Source organism: Protomyctophum bolini, assembly GCF_963924005.1.
Source record: "Protomyctophum bolini genome assembly, chromosome: 20".
Lineage (NCBI taxonomy): Eukaryota > Metazoa > Chordata > Actinopteri > Myctophiformes > Myctophidae > Protomyctophum > Protomyctophum bolini.
This window is the reverse complement of record NC_137881.1, coordinates 32412755-32438860: the sequence shown is the minus strand read 5'-3', so window position 1 is coordinate 32438860 and position 26106 is coordinate 32412755. Positions and strand designations below refer to the sequence as shown.

General features: G+C 43.4%; 1 protein-coding gene across 1 annotated transcript in view; it reads right to left on the bottom strand.

Annotated features, from left to right (window-relative positions):
• LOC308335337 (kunitz-type U19-barytoxin-Tl1a-like) overlaps window positions 1–23749 on the bottom strand; it is a gene marked incomplete at both ends in the record, with an annotated part of 57157 nt that extends 33408 nt beyond the window's left edge. The window contains 2 exons of the mRNA XM_080792355.1: window positions 20957–21370; window positions 23689–23749. Coding sequence (XP_080648481.1) covers window positions 20957–21370; window positions 23689–23749 — 475 coding nt within the window. The remainder of the gene's footprint in view (window positions 1–20956; window positions 21371–23688) is intronic.
• Window positions 23750–26106: the final 2357 nt, after the last annotated feature.

Sequence of the window (26106 nt, the reverse complement as noted above, 5' to 3'; positions counted from 1 at the left end):
ACTGTTAACCCATTTAGCCCTTTACGATTTTTCAAAAATAGCAGACCTATACAAGCTCGTAGTGCTGCGCCACTCGGTGGCGCGCTACGAGCTTGTATATAGATCTGCTATTTTTCAATAGCTAAATCATAACGTAATGTTTAAAACACCAAAAGGGGTTCCCGGCCCCAAAATGGGTTAAAAATCTCGTCAGTGATTGCCGCTGCAATTTATTTTCGGAAGATGAATTAGGTTTTATTAGGCGGATATTAAGGTGCCACGTGCGCGCGCGCGCACACACACACACACACACACACACACACACACACACACACACACACACACACAGACACACAGACACACACACACGGGGCCGGTATATGATATGAGTCATAGCTGCTGGAGGAGCTAAGGCAGGAGGAGATATGAATAAGCACAAAAGCAGCAGAACATGATGTTCTTGAAGGACACACACTTCTTGTCTCCTCTCGAGGCTGCGGCGTTCGCGAGGAAGTGTCGCTCGTTAAGACATCATTGCCGTCATGTCCCTTTTTCACACGTTTTCAAAAAGAACGTGCAGATCTAATCAGATCACGCCGCGCCGCGTCGTGTAGACCAGCTCGTTGGTCGGCGAAAATGTACTGATTAATTGATTGATTGATTGAAACAGTTTGGAGAATTACAGTAGGCCTACATTTCAAGCACAAAGTCAATACAAAGACTGTTAACTGTGAGTGGACGGCCCAATTAAGCATTACACTTGTTTACAAGAGGGTCCGCCATATGTTCAATTCATCGAAACATTTAGAGACGTACAAATATATATAGATTCTTCCATATATAGTCAAAGAACAGAGCAGGAATTCACCATAAAGAGTCAGAGAGAAGGAGAGGGTGAGAGAGAGAGAGAGTGAGAGAGAGAGGGAGATGAGGAGGGCAGGGTATTTATCTGGGTGGGCGGATGGATGGATGGAAGGTATTGATCAAGGGAATGGAATGAGGGGGTTTAAGAGAGAGAGAGAGAGAGAGAGAGACCATGACCCAGTAAGTGTGTAGAGCATCTATCTTTGTTAGCCTGTGCTAGCACTGAAACAAACGCGCGCGCGCTCAAAGAGAGAACCTTGGAGAGGCCAGCACGTCGTCCACCCATGGCCGAGCGAGCCGTTCGCTGCTGCTGCCCCTTACAGTTATAGTTATACGACTCGGAAATATAAGTGCAGTGCAGATGAGACGACGTGCCTCTTTAGCGCCCCCTGTTGCTTCATGTCCGCTATAGGTCGGCATTAATCGACGGGAGGATAAGAGTGCGCAGACCTTATAACAGTTCAACCCATTGTGGGCGGGAACCCCTTTTGGTGTTTGAAGCATTATGTTACACTTTAGCTATTGAAAAGTATAGCAGATCTATACAAGCAAGAACTTTTTATTTTTACTTTTGAAAAATTGTGAAAATGTGGTGCAAATCTTTGAATATATATTCTTTCAGAGCGAACGATTTTAACTCAAATCTTTGCTTCTGGGGGGACGACATATTTTCAGTTGAGGGTCGTCGGCCAAATACTTTTTGGGGTTCTTGACATGAAATATTGAGAACCACTGATATAGATTTCAGTTAAAAACATTCACACTCAAAGAAGTGCCATTAACCCCCTCCTCAAGGTGAAAACCACTGGTCTACAGGATCTAGGAATCTTATGTCTAATCATATACGTATAGCTTGTGGACTTATAGTTCAGTCAGGTATACTTGAGCAGGGCTATACTCAAGGGACACTAATGTATTCGAGGGGTTAATATGCTGCATTTCCATGTGGGTGTATGCAGCGTTTGCGAGACCCACACGTCATACGCTGATGTGCCAGTGGCTGACCAATTGGGTGGAGTATTTAAGCTCACCTAGATTGCATGATAAGTCCAGTGTGGGTTGTCAATATAGTCAACTGGTATAGTCGACTATTGTAGGCAACTAATATTAGGCAATTTAAATAATGATATATAACCAATATATATGTATATTTTTTTCAAACTAATTAATATAACAAATTTGACTAATTTGATGATTTAATCAACTAATCGAGGTCAGGCCTATAGTATTTTTTTTTTATTATTATATTTTTTATCCCACGATTTTGTAACCCATTTTTCACCCCTGTGTCAATCATCTAATGTGATCCTGGGCTCTACACACCCTCCACCAACCTGGGGAGAGCAACGGACTTAACTCATGCTTGCCTATAGTATGTTTACAAGCATGGGCTTCCATATATCCTTGGAATTTAGCCTTCCCCTCTCTCTCCTCATCATCATCATCATTATCATCATCATCATCATGAACTCTATTTCACAGTTGAGGGTCTCATTTTCAATGTTAGCTGAGATACAACAGAATATGACATTCACATACAGCAATTTAAAAACGCACAGTGCACGAATCGGGAGACAAGAAAACCCTGTCGGAATACTCAAAGAACAGCTGAAACGGATAAAGCAAAACTTAAATAGTTAACCCATTTCGAACCTGAGCTCGAATCTATACAAATGTCTTCTATATCCTGACGGTTTTCTGAAAAGCCCCCATGTTTCTGTGTGTCAGTGGTGCTCAGACATTTTCATGTCAAGGACCTTATCTGGGGTGCAGTACTTAGTTTAGACAGTTTGTGGTTTAGACTAGTCATTGGTTAGACCAGTCATTAGTCCTACAACTACAACCTATCTCAAACCCTCACCCTAAACCTATAACCTCCCACGGGGCAGCACACCTAAACCTAACCTTATAACCCATGTCTAACCAACCAATGACTAGTCTAAACTAAGTATGCACCCCCCTCCCTGAAGATTTGAGTTAAAATGTTCACTCTGTAACAAATTATATTCAAAGATTCGAGGCACATTTTCACGATTTTTCAAAAATAGCAGACCTATACAAGTTCATAGAGTGGCGCGCTATGAGCTTGTAGATCTGCGTTTTTTCAATATAGCTAAAGCATAACATGATGCTTAAAACACCAAAAAATTGGTTAAATAAAATGGTTATCCACACTTTTCCTGGGCTCTGTGTGCTCCAGTTCCTGTTGATTTCATTAGATATCATTGGTCATCTGACCAGTTTAATTGGCTTTCATTGGATCAAATCGACAGGAACTGGAGCACACACACGCAGCCCAGGAAAAGTGTGGATACAATCCTGAACAAAAGTATAATAATATTGGAAAGCATTGCCCCGAGTTGACCCCCAAAAGACGTGATCGGAGTATTAAGAGATTCCCGGAGCTCATATCCGAGCAGAGGGATCACTCTGACTTCATTGCGTGTGTAGAGGCTTTAAGCTTTATACATAATTCAGTATCTCCGAAGAGCACAAGAGCGAAGCATATATAGGTTAGACTGCAACGGAATGAAGAGACTACATGACTATTTCCTTTGACCGTATATACTGTACCCAAGGGGCCAGTGAGGCGCTACACACAACGTTGAAGCACTGGGTGCCCTAGTGGTAAGAGGAAGGACTGCAGGCGGACCCGTGCAGATTCATGACGAGGAAACCCCCGTGCAGCTGGGCTTTTTAACGTTGAGCGCGCTCGGTTGCACTTCCGCATTTGGGCACCAAAATGTAGTGCCCAAATCGGAAAAAAAAGACAGTCCTTTCCGGGTGCTTAAAAACGCCACCGAGCAACTTCCACTGACATGAAAAGCGTCATGTGTTTCAAGCATTATGTCACGCTTTAGCTATTGAAAAATAGCAGATCTACAAGCTCATAGCGTTGGCGCGCTACGAGCTTGTTAGAGGTCTGCTATTTTTGAAAAGTCGTGAAAATGTCGTGCAAATCTTTGAATATATATTGCATTTTAACTAAAATACTGGCTTCTGGGGGGGTTCTCAGGAACTACATATTTTGAGATGGGGGTCCGTGGCCCGATAGAGATAATTCTGGGGGTCCTTGACATGAAAAAGGTTGAGCACCACTGACACAGAAACATGGGGTTTTTCAGAAAAGATTTAGGATTTTGAACCACATACAGTGTGGGGGTTCGGGCGGTGTAGCGGTGTAGTCAACTATACCACATAATATGCCCACTATACCACATAATATCGTTGGGGGTTCAAATCCACCACTGTGCATATCTGGCTCGTCCGGGTGAACGCAGTTGGCCAGTGTTGGGCGCGGGAGGAATAGAACTGTGTGTGTGTGTGTGTGTGTGTGTGTGTGTGTGTGTGTGTGTGTGTGTGTGCGTGCATGTGTGTGACTACACCTGCATGTGTGTGACTACACCTAGTACTAGTACTACTGAAGAAAACTGTGTGACAGGGTGTAAAGGAGTGTCTGTGTGAAACCAGCATGTTGTCTCTGTCGGCTATAGAAGCCCAAATGTGTGGGTCGTGGACCAAATTCTTGTGGGTCCCCGACTAGTATTTTTTGTTTCCTTACAAAAAAACTAAGAAAATCATACTTTCACTAGTACTAAGACGTAGCGAAAATAGCCAATCTACAAGCTATTGAGCATGTAGACCGGCGGTTTTCATTAGTTTAAGTCCTGTCACCTGTGGGATGTCACATTTTGACGATGCTCTTGAATCTATTTTATCCTCTCCTTGCTCTTTTTTGTGCTCTCTTTTCTTTCTTTATTTCTTTCTTTATTTAACTCATACTTTTGGTGTTTTAACTAAGCATTATGTTATAATTTAGCTATTGAAAAATAGCAGAGCTACAAGCTCGTAGCGTGCCACCGAGTGCCGCGTTATACACTGTAAATAACGCCGGTGTGTAATAATAAAATGCCAAATGTTTATTAATGGTCATAAAATACAGTAGAACACGAGTTCACTCAAACACCTCACGAGAACAGCGTTCTAAACACCTACATGACTGACTTTGATTGTAAAAAACTAAACACGTTTATGTGTTTAAAAAGTGTTACTGGCGATTAAACGTGTTCTTCTGTTTGTAATCTAAACACTGTGACACGTTTAAAAAGTGTTACAAATAAGAGTTTAGAACCTAAACGCTTGGGTTTAGTGCAGTGTACGAGCTTGTAGATCTGCTATTTTTTTAAATTTGTAAAAAATGCGGCACAAATCTTTGAATATATATTCTTTCAGAACAAACGTTTTTTTTTTTTTGTTTTTTTTTTACGTCAGGCCCTAAATGGGTTAAAATCTTTTTGAAACTTGGGTAAAAGCATAGACTGGACAAAGCGTTCCCCGGGTCTAACATGAACGTAAAATGAAGCCTGTCAGTCCTTCCTTGTGTACATCGCCATCTTTCTAGATCCGTTTGGGCCCAGCTGGCCATTGGCTGGCCCAGACAACGAGGCGGGACTTCCCCCCTTCTTCTCCGTTGGTTTTTATTTTGACTCGAGTGGGTAGGGGGATCCCGTTCATAGACTGTAACGGTAGCCACGCCCCTCAGAACTTGTGCGACTTCATGGTCATTCTTTTTATAAATGGGACCATAATTTTCCAAAAAGAATATTATGACATTAGAAATGAGACTTTAAACTATAGTGACTGGAAGCAGAAAGTATTCATGACCATGTTTATTAAGGTAATACAGTCTAGGTGAAGTTGGGCCCAAATACATGGACTTCTATGGGGCTATGGGTTTTTTTGGGCCCAATGACAGCGCCACAACAGGCCATTATATGAACTTTCAGGAAATCCCGATTTCCTTGTGGCTTCACAAAATATCTGTCTGACTGCCCCCCCTGGATAAAAGCTGTTTTCTGGATGCAAATTCAAAAACGGCAAAAGTATAGCAGATTGACGAGCCCGAATGCCGAACCTATAAGTTCGATTCTACAAATTTCTTCTAAATCACGACAGTTTTCTGAAAAACCCTGTGTTTCTATGTCAGTGGTTTTCAAAAATATTTCATGTCAAGGACCCCCGGAATTTTCTGTAATTGGCCTGCCGACCCCTCAAAATATATGTTGAACCCCAGAGGCAAAGGTTTGAGTTGAAAACGTTCGCTCTGAAAGAATATATATTCAAAGATTTGCGCCACATTTTAAAGTTTTTTCAAAAATAGCAGACCGATAGCAGACAAGCTCGTAGCGCGTCACTCTGTGCCGCGCTACGAGCTTGTAGATATGCTATTTTTCAATAGCTAAAGCATAACATATAATGCTTAAAACACCATGTGTTAATTCACGGAAATAAACCCCAACAAAAGTTAGTATATGGAGAGATGGGAGGTCTCTCCCCCCAACGGCAACGGAAATACTTTTACAGTACTTGAGCAAATGTACTCCGTTTACTGTCCACCGCACCTGTGAAGAGAGACTGTGTGAAAGAGGGAAATGAGAAGGGCAATATGGGGAATGCTGTTGGCTGTGTGAAGTGAACCGCCCGCGGATAGGTAAAGCATGCATGGTGAAAATGTGCTGTTGACCCAGTAAGATGACACACACACGCTGCTAAAATAAACTCCTATACCACTCCTTATTCTGCTCAGCAGTTTGAATAGGGACACGCTGGGTGTTTGTGTGTGTGCGCACGTGTGTGCGTGTGGGTGCGTGTGTGTGTGTGTGTGTCAGGGGGGGGGGAGTGATATATCTAAAGAAGTCGTTTTTAGAGGTTGAGTTTGTGAAGGAAAACAGAGGTCTTTTAAAGGACTCTTTTGTGTAGAGCGGTCGGTAAGGACTTTTTCTTTTCCCTATACATTTTCATGGTTTCGTCCTCAATGTATACAGTAGTTTTTGTATTGACGATGTGCCTTATAGTTTAAAATGTACCCATTCTACATATACCGTGACACGAAAGTGTCAATCAATCAATTCAGCTGGTTTGAGACAAAGGAAAAATAATTAAGGTCCGCAGAGACTCGGAGAGACCTCAGACTGCAGGGACTCAGGAATGTGTGTGTGTGTGTGTGTGTGTGTGTGTGTGTGTGTGTGCGTGTGCGTGTGCGTGCGTGTGCGTGTCCATGGCAGATAACCATGGACTATTTTTCTTGTCATTATTCGACAACGCGTATGGTGGCCTTGGAGACTTTGCTGCACTCACCTCACCTTGCGGAGAGCTGTCTTATACTGAGACAACATGTATAGTCCAGGAAGGAAGTGAATACAGTGTCCATGACATCGCTGGCACTTTGAAATACTAAATTAATCTAAAAACACATATTACACACGTAAAAAAAAAAAGTGTTTCTTGTCTCCCAAACATCATTAACCCATTTTGGGTCGCGAACCCCTTTTGGTGATAGCATTATGTTATGCTTTAGCTGTTGAAAAAATAGCAGATCTACAAGCTCGTAGCGGGCCACCGAGTGGCGCGCTACGAGCTTGTATAGGTCTGCTATTTTTGAAAAAGTCGAAGAACGACTGACATAGAAACATAGCTTTTTCCAAAAACTGTCAGGATGTAGAAGACATTTTTTAGAATCTGATCTCAAATAAGATCTGGTTGCAAAAAGGGGGTGAAATGGCCCTTTAATGCACTCTGCATGCGAGCGCCACATATGGACGTGACGCCTGCGGCGCTGCTCAGCTCAAAAGGCGTTCTTCGCGAGAGTGTTTCAAAATGGTTCCATGGTGTCGTACGTACACACTCTCAGACGACCCTGCAAAGGGTTCCTTATTAGAACTCCCCTCAAGGAACCGTTCTGTCTGTTATATAGCCCATTTTGACCTGAGATCAGATTAAAAAAAAAATTCTTCTATATACATCCTGACAGTTTTCTTTTTTTTTATATATATTTTTTATCCCACGATTTTGTAACCCATTTTTCACCCCTGTGTCAATCATCTACTGTGATCCTGGGCTCTACACACCCTCCGCCAACCTGGGGAGAGCAACGGACTTGAACTCATGCTCCCTTCATGCCTGAGTGTCCAAGTTGCTCCTTTACACCTGACAGGGGGGGAGTTTCCCTGGTTGGACGTAGCGCGTGAAAGGAACACGTTATTCCAACCAGTTCCTTTCCCCTCCAGGGGAGGCAGTTTAGAGACCAGGATTACTGCATGTTTTTGTGAGGGTACCTACCCTAGGGGACACGGGGAGAACATGCAAACTCCACACAGAAAGGCCCTTTCGCCAACCCCCGCCTTCGGGTATGGGCACTGATGACGCGGAGGAGGAAACACGCCGCCAGCACCCACAGTGCATCCTGACAGTTTTCTGAAAAAGCTTATATGTTTCTATCTCAGTGGTTCTTCAACTTTTTTCAAAAATAGCTAAAGCATAACATAATGCTATAACGCCAAAAGGGGTTCCCGCCCCAAAATGGGTTATAGAATGCAAAAATAAATATCGAAATTGGGTTTCCGTTCATTCGAGACGTTTATGTATTGTATGTATAGTATTCGCTGCTGATTTCACTCACAGCAAGGTCAAGCATTCTGTCCGTGCACCGATGGATGGCGGTATCCCCCCCCCCCCCCCCCCCCCTCTCCAAACCCCCTTACCGCGCATCCTGGTGCATTCTCCACAGCTGTGGAAAATCACCTCGTCGCCCGTCTCCCATGACAACACCATATATGAGTGAGGCCGAGGCAGGCGTTGTGGAGAGAGAGAGGGAGAGGTTGGCAGACAAAGATTAGGTAATTCCTCGGAGCAATTTACAAACACTCTGCAACCGCAATTAAGGATATATAGGGTCTCTTTGAGACACGCGCGCACGCAGGCGCGCACGCACGCGCGCACGCACTGCAATTATCTCTTGCACGTACTCTCTCTCTCTCTCTCTCTCTCTCTCTCTCTTATTGCTTTTTCAGTAAAGTGACATGCCATGTAAGTGCACTAGGTGGGGAGAAAGAGAGAGAGAGAGAGAGAGAGAGAGAGAGAGAGAGTCACTGAGAGAGTGCTGATGTCACCCATGGCATGTTGGCTGTTTCTATTGATCTGCTGTGACTGTAATTGCATTGTGAGCTCGACACTGTAAGCAAGCTGTCACACGAGGAAGGGCTCTCCCATTTGAAATGCAGGAAATGAAACGGAGGGGAGAGGAGAGGAGAGGAGAGGAGAGGAGAGGAGAGGAGAGGAGAGGAGAGGAGAGGAGAGGAGAGGAGAGGAGAGGAGAGGAGAGGAGAGGAGGAGAGGAGAGGAGAGGAGGGGAGGGGAGGGGAGAGGATGGGGAGAGGAGAGGAGAGGAGAGGAAGAGTCCCGGAACTAGGAAGTGCTATTTCCGAAACACACTAGAGCTGAATTCCAATGCCACTTGCTCACTCACACCCAGCTCACTCCAGCATGGCAGTGTTACGGTGAAATTGGTGACCTGCCGAAACATGTGACATGTTGACATCACGTAAACGTCAGTGTCCGAACGGAAAGCATTGTGGTTTATTATAGGTCAACCTATAGCGGTATTTATAGGCCACGTATTTAGCACATTCCGTGCGTTACACAGCCTAATATTATAACAAGCCATGGTCACTGCCGATATTGTTTAATTACACCTTTGGAGCATATTATACGCCGAAGTATTTGCGCCTTTGATCCGAAAATACCCGAGTGGTCTGTCAATCGTTATGTGTAGGCTAATGTCCGAGTGGATCCGAGAAGACCCGTAGGCGGTAACAAGACAACTCACCCCGTTTCTGTTTTCCTCCCAGAATTCTCCCCAGTGAGGAGTGGGAGAGAGGCTGGACAGCAGACGGCTGGACTTTGAATTTCTCAAACTATATAAACTTCCATGACAGCCTAAGTACAAATATAATTTATGAAAAGCTACTACAGTGAAGTCTGTTCACAGAAGTTGTCGTAGGATATGTGGGGGTTATCTGACGAGGTAGGCTACCATTTGAGTGGGCAAAACCTTACATATACTAAATAATACTAAATTGTTATAGGGTCAATATAAGTAAAATAATATAGCCTTTCCACAGGAGTATCTTTTTATATTTTTTCCAAAAACAATACTAACAGCCAATAGCATATTATTACAAAGTTATCCCCCTCACTGGTGAAAATTCCGGGAGGAAAAAACGGGCAAGCACCGGGGTGAGTTGTCCAGTATTCCCCGTAGGCTACTGTGTGTGTGTGTGTGTGTGTGTGTGTGTGTGTGTGTGTGTGTGTGTGTGTGTGTGTGTGTGTACACGTGTGTGTGAAATTTGTGGGGAAAAAAGTTCTGTTTAAAGTGTGATCATTTTGGACTGACCTAGGATCAGGTTAGTGTCGCAGCGACACGGCCGGCTGTGTTACGTGTGATGCTTGTATGCTGATCTAGGATCAGCAGGGCAAGACTAAAATACCACACAATTCAAGCCCCCGTCCTGCATTGGTTTTGCCTTGCGCCGATTTGAATGAAAACAACCGGCGTGCAATTATACTTATTATTATATCACGATCACGGATCCCGACAACGGTGGTCGACCTCAACGATGGGTGAAAGCAAACTAGCAAAGCTCACATCTAATTAATGTAAGAAGGATTAAACTAAGCAACCATGACAACTCTCCTGTGTGTCCCATTCCCCACACGTGGATAAAGAAGAGAGCAAAGTAGGAGCTGTTTATAAGTGCATCAGCGCTGGAAGGGGGTGCGGAGGGTGCTCCAGTACCCCCTGCTGGTGGAGAGGAGAATTATTTTATTATTTATTACATGTCTATCCGAGCATGCCGAATGCCGAATGCACAGCGAGTGAGTTGACAGATAGACACAACATGACGAGACAGCAAAAAACCTATTGTATTGTAGTTTTACTTTCACCTGCACCAGGTTTAAAGAAATCTAACCCTAACAACACAATAAGAGTCACATACTGTTATTATGATTAACTTGGTTAACTAGGTCCTAATTAAGTCATTATTAGGCCAATTATATCCGAATGAGACCCCGAAATTCTTCACCCGAAATTTCCCTCCCACCCTGGTATAAATACCTTCCAGCGCCCCTGATGCATTGGGTGTCGCGCCTTGTTAATATTCCATTCAGCCAAGACCGGTACATGCATGCATGATGCGTCTGCTTCTGCTAAAACTCTGATGATTGTGTGTAAAAAAAAAAAAAAAAGATCCGTTTGGTTAATTTTAAACGCACGCACGCTGAGGAGACGAGAAGAGACGAGACTCTTTTTCCCCCCTCTCTCCCACCCTCTACTGCAGCGCGCAGTCTCTCTCTGTCTGTCTGTCTGTCTGTCTGTCTGTGTCTCTCTCTCTCTCGCGCTTTATTAATCATAAATGGTAATTGGTCAATATTTTTTTCTATATAGTCCACATTTATGTCTGCCTAGCTGGCTCAGCTGGGTCGGGTCTCTCGGAATGTCGGAAATAATCGGATTTCGGTCGGACTCGGCCCGCCGCAATTTGAAAGAAATCTCGGGAACGGGTCGGAATCGGACGAAATTATCACGGATCCATTCGGGTTTGGTTTAACGATTTTGAAAATATTTTCGGAACGGGTCGGAATCGGTAACACGTCACAGATTAATTTCGGATTTCGGAACCATTCATTTGGACCCGTGAAGAGCTCTTACATTGAACTCATTTTCCCAGAAGCCCTTGCAAGCCAGTGGATAGGTCGATTTCCGGTTACGTCATCATAGCGCGCCGGTGTCGTCCGCGACAAAGCCGGATTTTCATTAACCCATTTAGGCCTGACGTCGAAAGAAAAGTCGAAAAAAGTCTTCTGAATAGATTTGTGCCGCATTTTCACGATTTTTCTAAAATAGCAGACCTTCAAGCTCATAGCGCGCCACCGAGTGTCGCGCTATGAGCTTGTAGATCTGCTATTTTTCAATAGCTAAATTATAACATAATGTTTAAAACACCAAAAGGGGTTCCCGCCCTAAATGGGTTTAAAAGACCTCTATGTGTACTGTAAGTTCTGTGAAGTCCACGAGAGGCTCACATGTTTTCGACAGTTCACCAATATCACCGCAACACCGCCACGCTGCAGTGACAGAATCAAAGGTTTTATGGTCATGAATCACCACCAAGATAATTGGTATAAATACTTCTCTAAATCTTTAAATGGGGAAAATAATTCATGAATGGCCGATTTTTCGGTGGGACCAGAAAACCACGCCCACTGCTATGCCCCGCACTATAGCGTGTGAGCGTGCTGTGTGCTGTGTGTGTGCGTGCGTGTGTGTGTGCGTGTACATGTGCGTGTGTGTGTGGTGTCTAATTTCAGAGCGTGTCACAGGGGTCCAAATTTGCATCTAGATTACAGCGGCTCACTTTTTTAGGTCTCTGTGGGAGTTAACCCATTAAGACCTGAGGCCGATTAAAAAAAAAAAACCCTAACTTTTCTTTTTAGAAAAACGTCTATTTTGCATTCATATTATTGTTGTCGGGTGGAAACATTGCATGTCCAAAAGCTGTTACCTCTGTTGCCTTTTTTGTTATCATTTAAACAACTGTCAGCTTGTATACATCTGCTATCTTATAGAATAGCCAACATATAAAAAAGATACCGTTAAAGGGGTTTGAATGAGTGTGATTAACTCATTTTGTTGGGGGGGGGGGGACCCCCTGGAACACCCTCAAGGACCCCTGGGGGTCCCCGGACCCCACTTTAAGAAGCAACACACTATAACCCAAAACATTAAACGCATCTACACGTCATGTGTAGATGCAGTTCTCATTCCAGCCTATATACAAATGCATCTACATTTCCATTTGCATTGATGCAGTTGTTCATTGAGTAAATAATTATGCATGCATGACTATTACAATGAGCTTTGCATAATAAGGCCATTATGATGGTACAATGGATGGAGTATAAGAATTGTCCTTGAAGAGGAACAGCTGTTCAAAAGCCTGTGTTGAGACAAAATAGCAGTGCAACAGACAATCTTCCGACATTCTAATGTGTGTGCGGGACACATACGTTGGGGCGCATACGTCGTTTCCGACCCGAGTGCAATAGTAAGAGAGTGGCGACACGCTTTGATCTCGCCGCAAAGCGGGGTGCCTAATGGGCTATAGTTACAAACATTGGAACTATAATCCCATTGAGATAGAATGAGCACTTCCGCATTCCATTGTTACAATGGGAGTCAACGCTATAGTGTCGTCACTTGGGTTCCAATGTACTAACAGTCCAGCACATATTGCGTGGCTGGTTAAAACTCACTCGTGGCTCCCGACATGCGTGGCCGGTTAAGACACATGCGTGGCCGGGTTAAGACACATGCGTGGCCGGTTATGTAATTTAGATAGCATTGTATGTAGACATTGCTCTCTTGTATATGCATATAGTTTCATTATATAGATATTCCACTGTTAAACGAATGTTAGGTTGTTAGCTTACGTATGATTCTTGATGGCTGTTCATGTGTTGTTCTTGCTTGCTACTATTGCTCGGGATAAAGTCTGGATTAATTCTGCTAAATGCCTAAATTGTAAATTGGGTTTGGTTAGGGTTTGGGGGTATAGGGTGTCGGAGTAATGCCTGTTCGGACTGTCCGTATGTCGGACAGTCACAACACACATGCACCCACTCAGGGAGTGAGCCATTTACAACCTTGGGGACAGGCCAGCCAGGGGACACATTTAGCTAAGAGCCAATTAGAATTTAAGTGGGGCCATGATTTTTTTTTTAGGTCAGCTTTATGAGAACCGTCTGCCTTAGTGGATCATTTAAAAATGTCAGGGTTGGTAGGTAGGTTAGTGCACTAATTCATTAAAATGGAGCAGGGAGCATGTGGCGTCAGGAGTGTGTGTGTGTGTGTGTGTGTGTGTGTGTGTGTGTGTGTGTGTGTGTGTGTGTGACTGTGTGTGTTTCTGACTGAAGCTCAATTCGTTGAACCAATATTATCCAGCTCTTTCTCCATGCGCTACCTGCCCCTCTATAGCAGAAAGCATGCTGGCTGGGCCAGGCTATGGTATATGCAGACTTTCCGCATTCAAACCATACTTCTTTGTGTTTTTTCCAATTAATTTACCGCTTCTGCGGTAAATTAAAGTAACCGAAACCTCACAAATTATCGGAATGTTTGTAAAGAAGAACTCTACTTCATGTACTGTAGCAGCTGTGCTGATAAAAGAAACGGAAAACAAAACAACAAGAACGGCTGACATTTTTAGAATCTGATCTCAGGTCAAAATGGGTTCACCAGACCAGTGTGTGTCCAGTGGAAACCTCGTATGAATCTGATCTCAGGTCAGAATGGGTTAAATATAAAGTGTGTATCTCTGCACTCATTGCACGTCACGCATTCTCCCAGAGGAGGTCCTCATGGCCTAGTTCTAAAATGTACCCCAGTTTAACATCGGCCGACAAGGGTTTGACTTCCTGCCGAGTACAGTACAGTACGCACATCAGTGGCATAGATCATCTTAACCCACTGAAGCCGGGAATGCATCTGTGTCGTTTTATACTTCTGTCTGTTTCAAATAATATAGCAGATATAAGGGGTCGATTGTATAGATCGATTGCTTGTAGAGCTGCTCTTTTCAGGGAAAATCGTGAAACTGCATGCACAACTATGTTTGAATATGTGTATTACATGTATTACATGTGTAACTAAACTCTTCTGGGGGTCCATGGAAAAATATATTTTGAGATGGCGATCTGTGGCCAAGTACATACACTTTTTCCACGTCAATTATGAACACAGGTTTTTCTAAAAACTGTTAGGATCCATTATTATTTTAAACTTTACCTGTTAGCAGATCTACAAGCTCATAGTGCCGCACTACGAGCTTGTAGATCTGCTATTTTTTTATCGTGAAAACGTGTCTTTGAATATATATATATTCTTTCCCAGCAAACGTTTTTTAACTCAAGTATTTCCTTCTGGGGGGGGTCCCTGGAACAACATATTTTGGGATGGCGGTTCATGGCCAAATACATGAAAAGGCGTGAGCACCACTGATATAGTTTTATTTCCGAAAACTGTTTTTAGGATTTAGAAGACATTTTGTATAGTCGGTCTTATTGGGTTAAGGGGTGCAGAGGATCAGAGCGCACCTGCGGGGGGCCCACAGCAGGGGGGGGAGCCTCTTAGCCCACCAATTAGAATGGAGCCAAGCACCTGCCCCCGTTTTCTTCAAAGCAGAAAGTATTTTTATGCCTCCATGCTGTACACTGTATACTGTAACAGTGGTGTTTTCAACCAGTGGTCCGGGGACCAGGCCTTGAGGGGGTTCCAGGTGGTCCCCAGCTAAATGATGGAGAGTTGGTAACCAAATGGCCCCTTATACGTCTTTAACTCTTGAGAGTGTAAAATGAATCCAAACATTACATTATTGTTAAAGGACCACTTCACCACTTTTCAACCTATCTTCATATAATAGGTCCACATTAATATAATCATGATAAAATGGCACGATTTTTTTCTACTCAGTCTGTGTCTCATGGGAGGGCTGTAGGCAGTTTAGAAACCGTCTTCCAGTGACATCATCATCAGGCAGATTCTTTTTTAAACAAGATCTTTTTACAAAAATGTTTAGATTTTCATCATCGTGAGAACGATGGCTTCCATTTTCGCATCGCAACTTTTCAGGACTAGAAAGCCCGCAGTTTTTATTAGCCTGTATTCCCCATCGATGATGATGTCACTGGAAGACGGTTTCTGAACTGCCCACAGCCAGAGACGCAGACAGAGTAGGAAGCAATTGCTCAATTTATTATTAGTGATTATTAGTGAGGACCTATTATATGAAGATAGGTTGAAAAGTGGTGAAGTGGTCCTTTAAACATCTACACACAATTCAAGTTTTGCCTCATCTCTCCTAATGGTATAACAACATCAATGAATACAGCATGGACTTGTGGACACAATCTTATCCAACGACGAAGTAAATAATGGGCCTTGATATGAAAAGGGTTGAAACCTGCACTGCTGTATCATAATTCAACCTGATCACATGCACTGTAGCTTTTTTATTATTAAGCACAGAAATGCAGAGAAAGGATGTGGTCGCCATGCTGCTAGGAATCCACCCACGCTTAGCTAACTGTGTGTGTGCGTGTGTGCGTGCGTGCGTGCGTGCGTGTGTGTGTGTGCGTGCGTGTGTGCGCGCGCGCGCGCTTGCACGTGCAATAATTATGTGTCTGACTACGAGGGGCGACTGTGGCTCAGGAGGTATAGAGCAGGTCGTCCAATGATCCATGGGTCGGCGGTTCGAATCCCGGCTCCTCCTCCTGTCTACATGTCGAAGTGTCCTTTGGGCAAGACGCTGAACCCCAAATTGCTCCCGATGTGCTGGTTGTTGGTACCTTGCAATGGCTTCCGCCGCAATCTGTGTATGAATGGGTGAATGTATAATGCACAATCTTGGATAAAGGCGCTATATAAATGCACCACTTACCATTTACAACGACGCACCTGCCTAATGTAATTTATTTGTGTATAAGCAGGCACATACATGTAGTGTACACACACACACACACACACACACACACCACAATGTATAATATTATGTTCCCCTTGCTTTATATCTGGGAAGAAAATACATGGGAAAGAACACATTGTTGCTGCCGGGCATAAACCTCTTATCTACATATTCTAACTTATGCTTCTTTTTTTCTTCACACGATCACGATAGCATAAATAGTAGGAGATCCACAAGCTTGAAACAAGGTGTTTATAGAGCTTGTAGATCTGCTATACTTCTGCTTGTTTTTTAAATTAGAATCCTCGAAAGTATATAACAATTTCGGACGTATTATGAGGTTTCCGTGCACCCGTCAGAGACGATAATAATGCTTTTGGTCATTGGACGGTTTATGTGAACGTGAATTTCATCTCGTGGAGGGTTGCTATGGCAACCGTATGGCTTCATTAGCATCGACGTACAGTGACTATAGAAAATGTGTCTTCTTAACTAGTAAGTCGGAGCGTGTTTTTAATGCACCTGTAGTGCCAGCTGGGTGGCTGAATGGAAGCTTGTTTTAATGTACCTGGAGTGCCAGCTGGGTGGCTGAATGGAAGCTTGTTTTAATGCACCTGGAGTGCCAGCTGGGTGGCTGAATGGAAGCTTGTTTTAATGCACCTGGAGTGCCAGCTGGGTGGCTGAATGGAAGCTTGTTTTTAATGCACCTGGAGTGCCAGCTGGGTGTGTGAGTGACTGGATATTATCCATTTCACCTCAGCCCAGCTGATCACTGCCACAAGGGGGCAGTAGTGAGGGGGGGGTTAACCCATTTTGACCTGAGATCAGATTCTAAAAAAATGTCTTCTACATCCTGACAGTTTTCTGAAAAAGCTATGTTTCTATGTCAGTGGTTCTTCAATTTTTCAAAAATAGCAGACCTACAAGCGCCTCCTCCTCCTTCGGCTCTGGGGCGTCTGTTCTCGAGATTCCTTTTGCGAAGCATTTGCGTTCGTCACAGAAGGACGTTCTTTTGGATTTAATTGATAAGTCCCGGAACAGACGCGCTGCGATTGGCCAGTAGTCACTTGAGTGGCAGCAACGCAGTGTGCCTTCCGTAAGGAGGAAGTCACCTCCAATGAACGGCATCTATTATATATATATTTTTAATATCTATGGGTTAAGGTGTCTTACTCAAGGTGGAAAGTAACTAAGTACATTTACTTAAGTACTGTACTAGTAAGTACAATTTTACTTTACTCGGGTTCTTCCATGATCTCGACCGCGGTCGATAGAATGAAACGATGGTGACTTTGTAGATTTTAATTATTATTATTACAAAACACGTATTATCTGCTTCAGCCCTATACACGGAGATCTGTTATTTTCAAAAGATTAGTGTGTGTGTGTGTGTGCGTGCGTGCGTGCGTGCGTGCGTGCGTGCGTGCATGCGTGCGACTGACTATGTGTGGCGCACGAGCGTGCACGCCCACACATTTGATCTCGTCAACTTTCTTTTGGGGCTTGTTTTTCGTATACACGTGCACGTCTCTCTCGCCAAATCAACTCCGTCTCCTCCCACCTGGTCTTCCATGAAAGCCGGGCCGCCGTGATGACTAATTGCATGCTGTCTGCGACTGTGCTAATTAGCCAAAGCAGCTGGTGCATTATCCGCTCGGAATTGAAAACCCAATGCTACATTCTGACCTCCGCCGATCACGGGGTTATGTTTGATGACTTTGGACTGATCGCGAGGCGCCGCTCGCTCTGACCATAACCCATTCTGACCTGAGATCAGATTCTAAAAAATGTCTTTATACATCCTGGCTGTTTTCTGAAAAAGCTATGTGTCCATGTCAGTCGCTCTTCGATTTTTCAAAAATAGCAGACCTACAAGCTCATAGCGCGCCACTCGGTGGCGCGCTATGAGCTTGTAGATCTGATATTTTTCAATAGCTAAAGCATCACATAATGCTAACACCGAAAGGGGTTCCCGCCCGGAATGGGATAATTATGTTGATACGTGCATGCGAGCACATGCACACACACGGTGCAGGCATTGACACACAGGGCTCCATTTTCGTCACCGCTAAACCCCTTATCCCCTTATCCCTATTTTGCTAAATATTTTTGAATAGTTAAAATGGCCAGTCTACAAGCTCACAACGTGTCAATGTAGATTGGCTAGTTGAACTATTAAAAAAAAAAAATCTTCAAAATAGTAAGAAAAAAAGGCAAAGAAGTTTAGGGATAAGGGCTTTAGCGGTGACGGAAGTGGAGCGCTATAAGTGTTGCCCACCTGCCCCACCGGCAGGCAAATAAAACGTTCGGGCAGGTGGAGTTTGCATTCAGTGTTGTCCAACTGGGCAAGTGCTTGTTTGAGAGGGGACGCAATAACCGTCTTTAAACGACACAATATATCTGTCTAAACACCTGGACGTGGCCATGAGTGATTTGTCTTCTGATCGGTGGGATGTAAAGAGCACTGTATAATGTGCTGTTTCACTGTTTTCACAGCAAAAAAATCACACCCGTGTGAACGGAGTGGTGCAACTCCCCCCCCCCCCCCCTCCTCTCTCTCTATCTATCTCTCTTTCTCTCTCTCTCTCTCTCTCTCTCTCTCTCTCTCTCTCTCTGTTTCTGCATGGCACAACAGCGCCCCTACTGGTACTCATACTGGTGCTCATGAACACATACAACATACATAGGTGAACCAACACACATAGGTGAACACGGACATTGCTGGTTGTAGGAGTGGTTGCACCACTCCTACAACCAAACGTAAACCCGTAGTCATATTCATACCTATAGTATTTGGCATAGAAATTGAGGAATGATATTTTTGCATTGCCCAGGAAGTAAAAATTGTACATCATTTTATAATGGATTATTTACTTTTGGGCCAAGTGGGCCAAGACCTGTACTTAGTTTGCCCGACTGGCAAGTGCCGAGAGTGAGACCTCAGTGTCAACCCCTGACACATACGATTCCAAAAAATATTTCTAAGTGCAGACACTGTGTCCCTAGGGAGGATCTACAAATGGAGACGTGTGTGTGCGTGTGTGTGTGTGTGTGTGTCTCCCTCTCTCTCTGTGTGTGTGTGTGTGTGTGTGTGTGTGTGTGTGTGTGTGTGCCATCTACTGGTGAAATTATGACACTGCAGACATAAACAGAGAAAGGGAGTAATGAGAGAGGGGTGCAGACAAAAAGGAAGAGCAAATAATGAGTGATAAACGATGCAGGTTTCATTGAATATGCGTTGTCCGACATTACTAAACCACTAAATCACTAACCCTAACCTCAGTCTTAACCCGACACGTAAGTCCCCTAACCTCATATCAGTCTTAACCGACCACATAAGTCCTCTGATTTAAAAAAAAAATCTAATGAAATAAGATAATTGCTAACCTTCAGATATTGAACGCATTTAAGTGAAAATATAATGCAATAGCATTTGCATTTCATCTCCAGGTGTGCTCATTCTATGACAGAATGAAACAGCAAAAGCAATTTACATTGCATTTGCATTTTCAAATTGCCGTGTGTACACGACTTGAAAATGAAAATGCAATGTGAAAAGGTGTGGTCTCCAGGTGTGGTCATTCTGTGACAGAATGAAAAAGCAAAAGCAAATAGCATTGAATTTTCAAATAGTACACACGCCAATTTGAAAGTTAAAATGCAATGTTATTTGCTTTTTCATTCTGTCATAGATTTCTGATTTATTTTTGTCCCAAGAAATGCGTCAATGACCCGAAAATGAAAAAGCATTTATCTTATTACAATTGGCTTTTCATATTTGCCATTTCATTTGAATAGTGGCAGCTTCCATAACTGAGACCAAATTCAATGCTCTGATTAAACGTGATTTTTGTCCCTTTCAGTGCATCGATGGCATTCGAAACGGGTGAAAAAGATCTGCATGTTACATTAGTATTATGTAGCTTCTTGTAAAAGCCATCCTCACCGTTTGTCTATTTATTATTATTATCACAATTGTTGTAGCTATTTGGCATTAGTGGGCTTTGGTTTGATGGGTTATAATTGAATTATTGTTTGGACAAGGCCTAATTGCTTGCCAGAGGGTATAAGTAGGCCTGGGTGATTGGGGAGCGGCATGCACCTGTGACAGCCCTACCATAGCAAGGATGCAAAAACCCATGTTAAAACTGGCAACTCTGAACACACATGTGACACATGTAAAAACACTGGCAAACAAACACAGACTTGCTGTGGATTGAAGCTGGCAAGGACAAACACCTCTGAGCCTCTGGAACCATCATGGGCAGCTTTATGGCGCCCATGAGATGTTTTGACGCCCATGAAGAGAGGAGCCAGCCAATCACCTCCGAGAATCCACCTACTAGTTAACCACTCACGTTCATACGCCACTCGGTCTATACTCACACAGGCTGGTAACCAATCACACATAAGTGAGAACTGACTAATTTAACTGATTTAACTGACTAGCAGGCTACAACCTGCTCAACATGAACTAGACTAAAAACACATTTAGATAGACAGAGGACATATTTAACAGCAAAAAGGTATTGTCTAGAGGACAGTTATAAATGATTCACACACACACACAGACACCAGTTTGATTATATGAGGGTATGTTTATTTTAGAGACTGGTGGATAGGAGGGGGTTGTCCCTTTTTTTCTCCAAGCAGACACTGCTCCGAAAACACTCAGTTTTGGACAAGAGGTTGTGCGACAGGTGTGACTGATGGAGATAAAGCAGGTTGTGCGACAGCTGTGACGTTCAGGTGACCGCATAGGTCGTCACACGCTTGCAGGGTCTCGAAGTTGTTGAGGTTGCCCTGGCAGCCCCCGTACTGGAACGTTTCGCACTCCTTTGCGCCCGTGTTGAAGTACCACCGGATCATGAGCCTGCGGCACGGCCCGACATCCTTGGAAAGACTACACGACGACACGTCTGATGGAGATAAAACAGGTTGTGCGACAGGTGTGACTGATGGAGATAAAGCAGGTTGTGCGACAGCTGTGACGTTCAGGTGACCGCATAGATCGTCACACGCTTGCATGGTCTCGAAGTTGTTGAGGTTGCCTTGGCAGCCCCCGTACTGGAACAGCTCGCACGTCTCTGTGCCCGTGTTGAAGTACCACCGGATCATGAGCCTGCGGCACGGCCCGACATCCTTGGAAAGACTACACAACGACACGTCTGATGGAGATAAAAACACAACAATATGATCATTACAACATGACGATCACTGGAGGAAGAATTAGGACCAATATGTTTTACGTCGAGTAAGTCTTCATTATGGTATCGATACTGTCACAAGTAAAAGTCTGGTATTCAAAATGGACTTACAAAAGTAGGCCTATAGCCATCAACATAAAGTATACAAAGGTCATTATGCAGATCAAAATGGACTTACAAAAGTATATAGCCATCAAAATAAAGTAGCCTACCAAAAGTAATTATGCAGAATGTCACAGGTGTTCATAATGTATAAACAAACATCTGTTACTGTAAACTGTACGTAGCCAACGTATAGGGATGAAAGTGGTTAATGCTCGTTTTGTAGTAGGCCTAATAGTCAACCTTTACAAAGTAACTAGTAAGCAAAGTTTTCAAATAAGTGGAGAGTAATATTTGCCTCCGAGATGTAGTGGAGTAGAAGTATTGACATTTTAAAATAGGCCGCCTACTCCTGTAAAGGAGACATTTTGGAATAGAATGGGTGGAACAAATGAGAAGATCCCAATACATTTCTTAAGGAATATTCTTTAATAAAAAAATAATACCCACATTATAGACTTATAAAAAAAACAAAATCATGTTAAAAGATTACCTGAAATTGCCATGTATTGCGGCACTTTAATATATTTTGATGATTTTTTTTTAATGGAATATATCACATCGGGTAAAATATACCCGGATTTTAGTGGTTTGACAAAAGTTGGGTTTAGTGTTAAAACAATACAGGATCATTAGTTTAGTTTTAATCCTTTCTAGACGTGGGGGTCCGTGGGCCAAATATTGTACCACTGCTCTACACCAGTGGTTCCCAAACCTTTTCATGTCAATTAAGGACCCCCAAATTGACATCAATTAGCCCCACGGACCCCCCATTTGAAAATAAGATGCCAGGGACCCCTCCATGAGAGAAGATTTATACGGCTCTAAGATTGATTCTCAACCCGTTTAATTTCAAGGACCCCCAGTTTGACATGCATTACTCTATGGAACACCCATTCAATGTCTACCTAGTACCCATCTCTGGGACCCCCAATTTATATTGTAAAAGCAATGTTAATTTAACTCTTGAGAGTGTACGAATGGAACCAAATGGACCAAAAAGGGTCAATTTGGTCAGGAAGTTGTTGCTGTGGGTGGAACAGCCTCCGTAAAAGAACGTCACACTCCTTTGAGGTGAACTCATGTTGATGATGTAAAACAAACTGTGCCAACAAACACTCTTTATCTTTAATGGCATTTAATGTTTGTTAGGGACAAGATGACGTACATTTTCCCTTCATAGTCAATTGCAAAGGCAATTGACTATGAAGGGGCCAGTGCCCCTCAAAAATAGAGTATTATATAAATTGTGGGATCATGGTAAATTCATTAATTCAGGGGTTGAAAGTTGGAGTACCATTAAAAACCTTTAAGGCAAAACAAATCTTATTTTTTTTAAATTAAGCTTTAAAACGCATGAATGTGTCAAACTATGGGCTTGTCTAGCCGCAATTTGCAACTCTAGATTTTTAAATAATGGAAAGAATCTAGAGTTGCAATACCCTCCAATGACTCCCCACTCATCCAAAGTGCGTTTGCGATCTGTATTAACAACGTTAAACTCATCATTGCAGCTCTAGGCCAAGCTTGAATTATCCCCTTTCAATCTGCCAAGCTTTTGTTTCATAAAATTCCACCGTAGAACATGTTGTGAGATACTTTCTGTCAAGAAATTCTATGCATGAAGATTATTTTTCTAAGTGTTGCAGTTTGGAAGCACTCGTTATTAACGGGTTGCGCTGCTGCCTCCTGCATTATGTGTAAATTTGAAACAGGTGGCACAGCAGGGCCGTTCAGTGACTTACAACGAGTGCTTCCAAACTCCAGCACTTAGAAAAATAATCACATAATCTCTGTCTATGGTGGAGTTTTATGAAACAAAAGTTTTAAAGAGGATAATTCAAGCTTGGCCTAGAGCTGCAATGTTGGTGAGTTTAACGTCGTTTAATACAAGCAAATTGGAGAGTGGGGAGTCAATGGAGGGTATGCGCAACTCTAGATTCAGCCCATTATAAAAAACATCTAGAGTTGCAAATTGCAGCTATAGGGCTTGTCATGATTCTGAATCCATTCCAAGCATTAGTTTTGCACGAAAAACACTCCTTGGGCTAAAAAAAACCAGCCATGGCCTCTTGCCCAAGTGTCTGTCATGCATACGCACACGCAGACAATATATAAACATAGCACACACACAGACACATATATATATAGACAACATAGCACACACAAACACACACCTGTTGTTGCTCCTGTCAGAGTCACCACAGCACAGAGAAGCAGACCCACACTCAGCATCATGTTTGAAGACGGTGGCCTTGAGATGGAGAGGTTGAGATATCTCTCAAGAGAAGTCACAATTAAGGGAGGATTCTCAAACCTTCAGTAGACGACGCTGTGTATACGTCGTCCTTCCTGCCTTGAAATGCACAGAAACAGAAGCACTGTTATATCCAGTTTGTGATCAGCATGTGGGGCGTGTCAGTCATTCACTCCCTCCTCCCCCCGAGACCACGTGCCCTATCAGAGACAGGGATAATGCACACATGACACTCATCTGAATACACAGTTTCTTCTGATTAATTATCGCTGGCCAGCTTGGAAGTGACTGTGGGGACTAGTGGTTTGTTTTTCAGTGACGTGTGTCTCTAGTATAGACCGATTCACAGAGGGGTTGCCCTGCAGGGCGCGGCCATTACTGAGGTGTAATTCATGGAGCAGGTGCTCTGTAGACCAGGTGTAGAGCTAATCAGTGCTGCTGCACTTAATGGTACACCTCAGTAATGGCCGCACCCATGCAGGAAACCCTCTGTGAATCGGTCTATATCTGAATTCCTGGACATTGGAATTGTTTCAAACATGATTGTCGAGTCACCATGTCCTCTCCTGCGCTGGCATGGCAGACCTCCTGTTGATTTGGGAGGTGCCAAGCGCTGTAGAGGAGACGGGTGTTTGTTCCTGTTTTATATTGTAGCTTTTCTAATTATACCAGGCCTATATATAATTGTGTTTGTAAAGTGGTGCTTGAAATGTGAAATGTAAATTGTATATGGTTTAAAGTAATGGCCTTAGTTTGCCTTGTTTAAGTTAATTGCTACTAATTACTGTGCGTGTTCTTGGTATGACCCACCTGGTATAAAAATGGTGGCTGAATCTGCAGACAGTGACCTGGTGGACAAAAGGTTTTCACCAGATAGACAGAGAGAAAGGCAGCACAGCACAGTGCAGAGATCATGCCATATAAGGAAGAGAGCATGTGCCTGTTTGTATTGTAATGTATCACTGCACTTCGAAAGGAAAGTAAATGCAACCAAAAATAATAATAATAATAATACAACTTTATTTTATTTGTATAGCACCTTTCATGACATGAAATGCAGCTCAAAGTGACATTGACATTGAACCTGTTGGACAATCTGTTTCTTTGATCTGCGTATACATCCAAAGTCTCTGGGTGCTTCAGTGGGTTTGTTGGCAAAGTGGAAATGTTTTGAACCAACAGTAGAGCCACAACACTTCTGTTTAGAGGAATGAATGCACGTTTTTTTGAGCAACAACAAGCAGACTTGTTATGATATCGCTGCCCCAATGTGAATCAGCCTGCATGTGCCGTGGTAACGGAATTCATTCAATCCCATTATTAACCCATTTTGGGCGGGAACCCCTTTTGGTGTTTTAAACATGATGTTATCATTTAGCTGTTGAAAAATAGCAGATCTACAAGCTCGTAGCGCGCGCTACGAGCTTGTAGGTCTGCTATTTTTGGAAAAATCGTGCAAATGTGGCACAAATCTTTGAATATATATATATTCTTTCAGAGCAGAACGTTTTGAACTCTCATCTTTGCTTCTCTGGGAGGTGGTCCCTCATGGAACAACATATTTTGAGATTGAGGTCCGCGGCCAAATATACAGATAATTCCGGGGCTCCTTGCCATGAAATAGTGTGAGAACGACTGACATATAGAAACATGGGGTTTTTCCAGAAAACTGTCAGGATTTTAGAAGACATTAAGTAGAATCGTTCCCAGGTCTAAATGCGTTAAATGAATGCGCTTAGAGACTCGGACCATACATTCAAATGGCCGCGCATAATAATCATTTCATGTTGGCACTGCACGTACGCTTTAAAGAGGTGGGTTTACCCTGTCGTGACTCGAGCCGCATTGTGATCCCCATCCCCGGCGGAAGTCTGACTCTGAGTGCCGTCGACAGACTGTAAAATCATAATTTGCATATTATTTCCATATTTAGATGTCTCTCCACACAGTCACCAGACTGTGTGTGTGTGTGTGTGTGTGTGTGTGCTCATAATGGTGTTTTTGAGTGGTGCAACCACTCCAAGGAACAGCAATGTCCGTGTCCGCCTATCTATGTGACGTTAACCCACCCACCCACCTACCTATGTGACTGTGTGAGCACGAGTATGACAATTAGTACCAGTAGGGGCGCTGTTGTGCCAGAAACAGAGAGAGAGAGACAGTGCAGCACTGTTGCCTGCTAATGAGAGAGAGAGAGAGAGAGAGAGAGAGAGAGAGAGAGGAGGAGGAGGAGGGGGGGGGGGGTTGCAGGAGGGGGGGGGGGGAGTTGCACCACTCAGTTCATGAGTATATATAAACACAATCTGTGGAAAGTAACCACGGTACGTACATTTTTTAA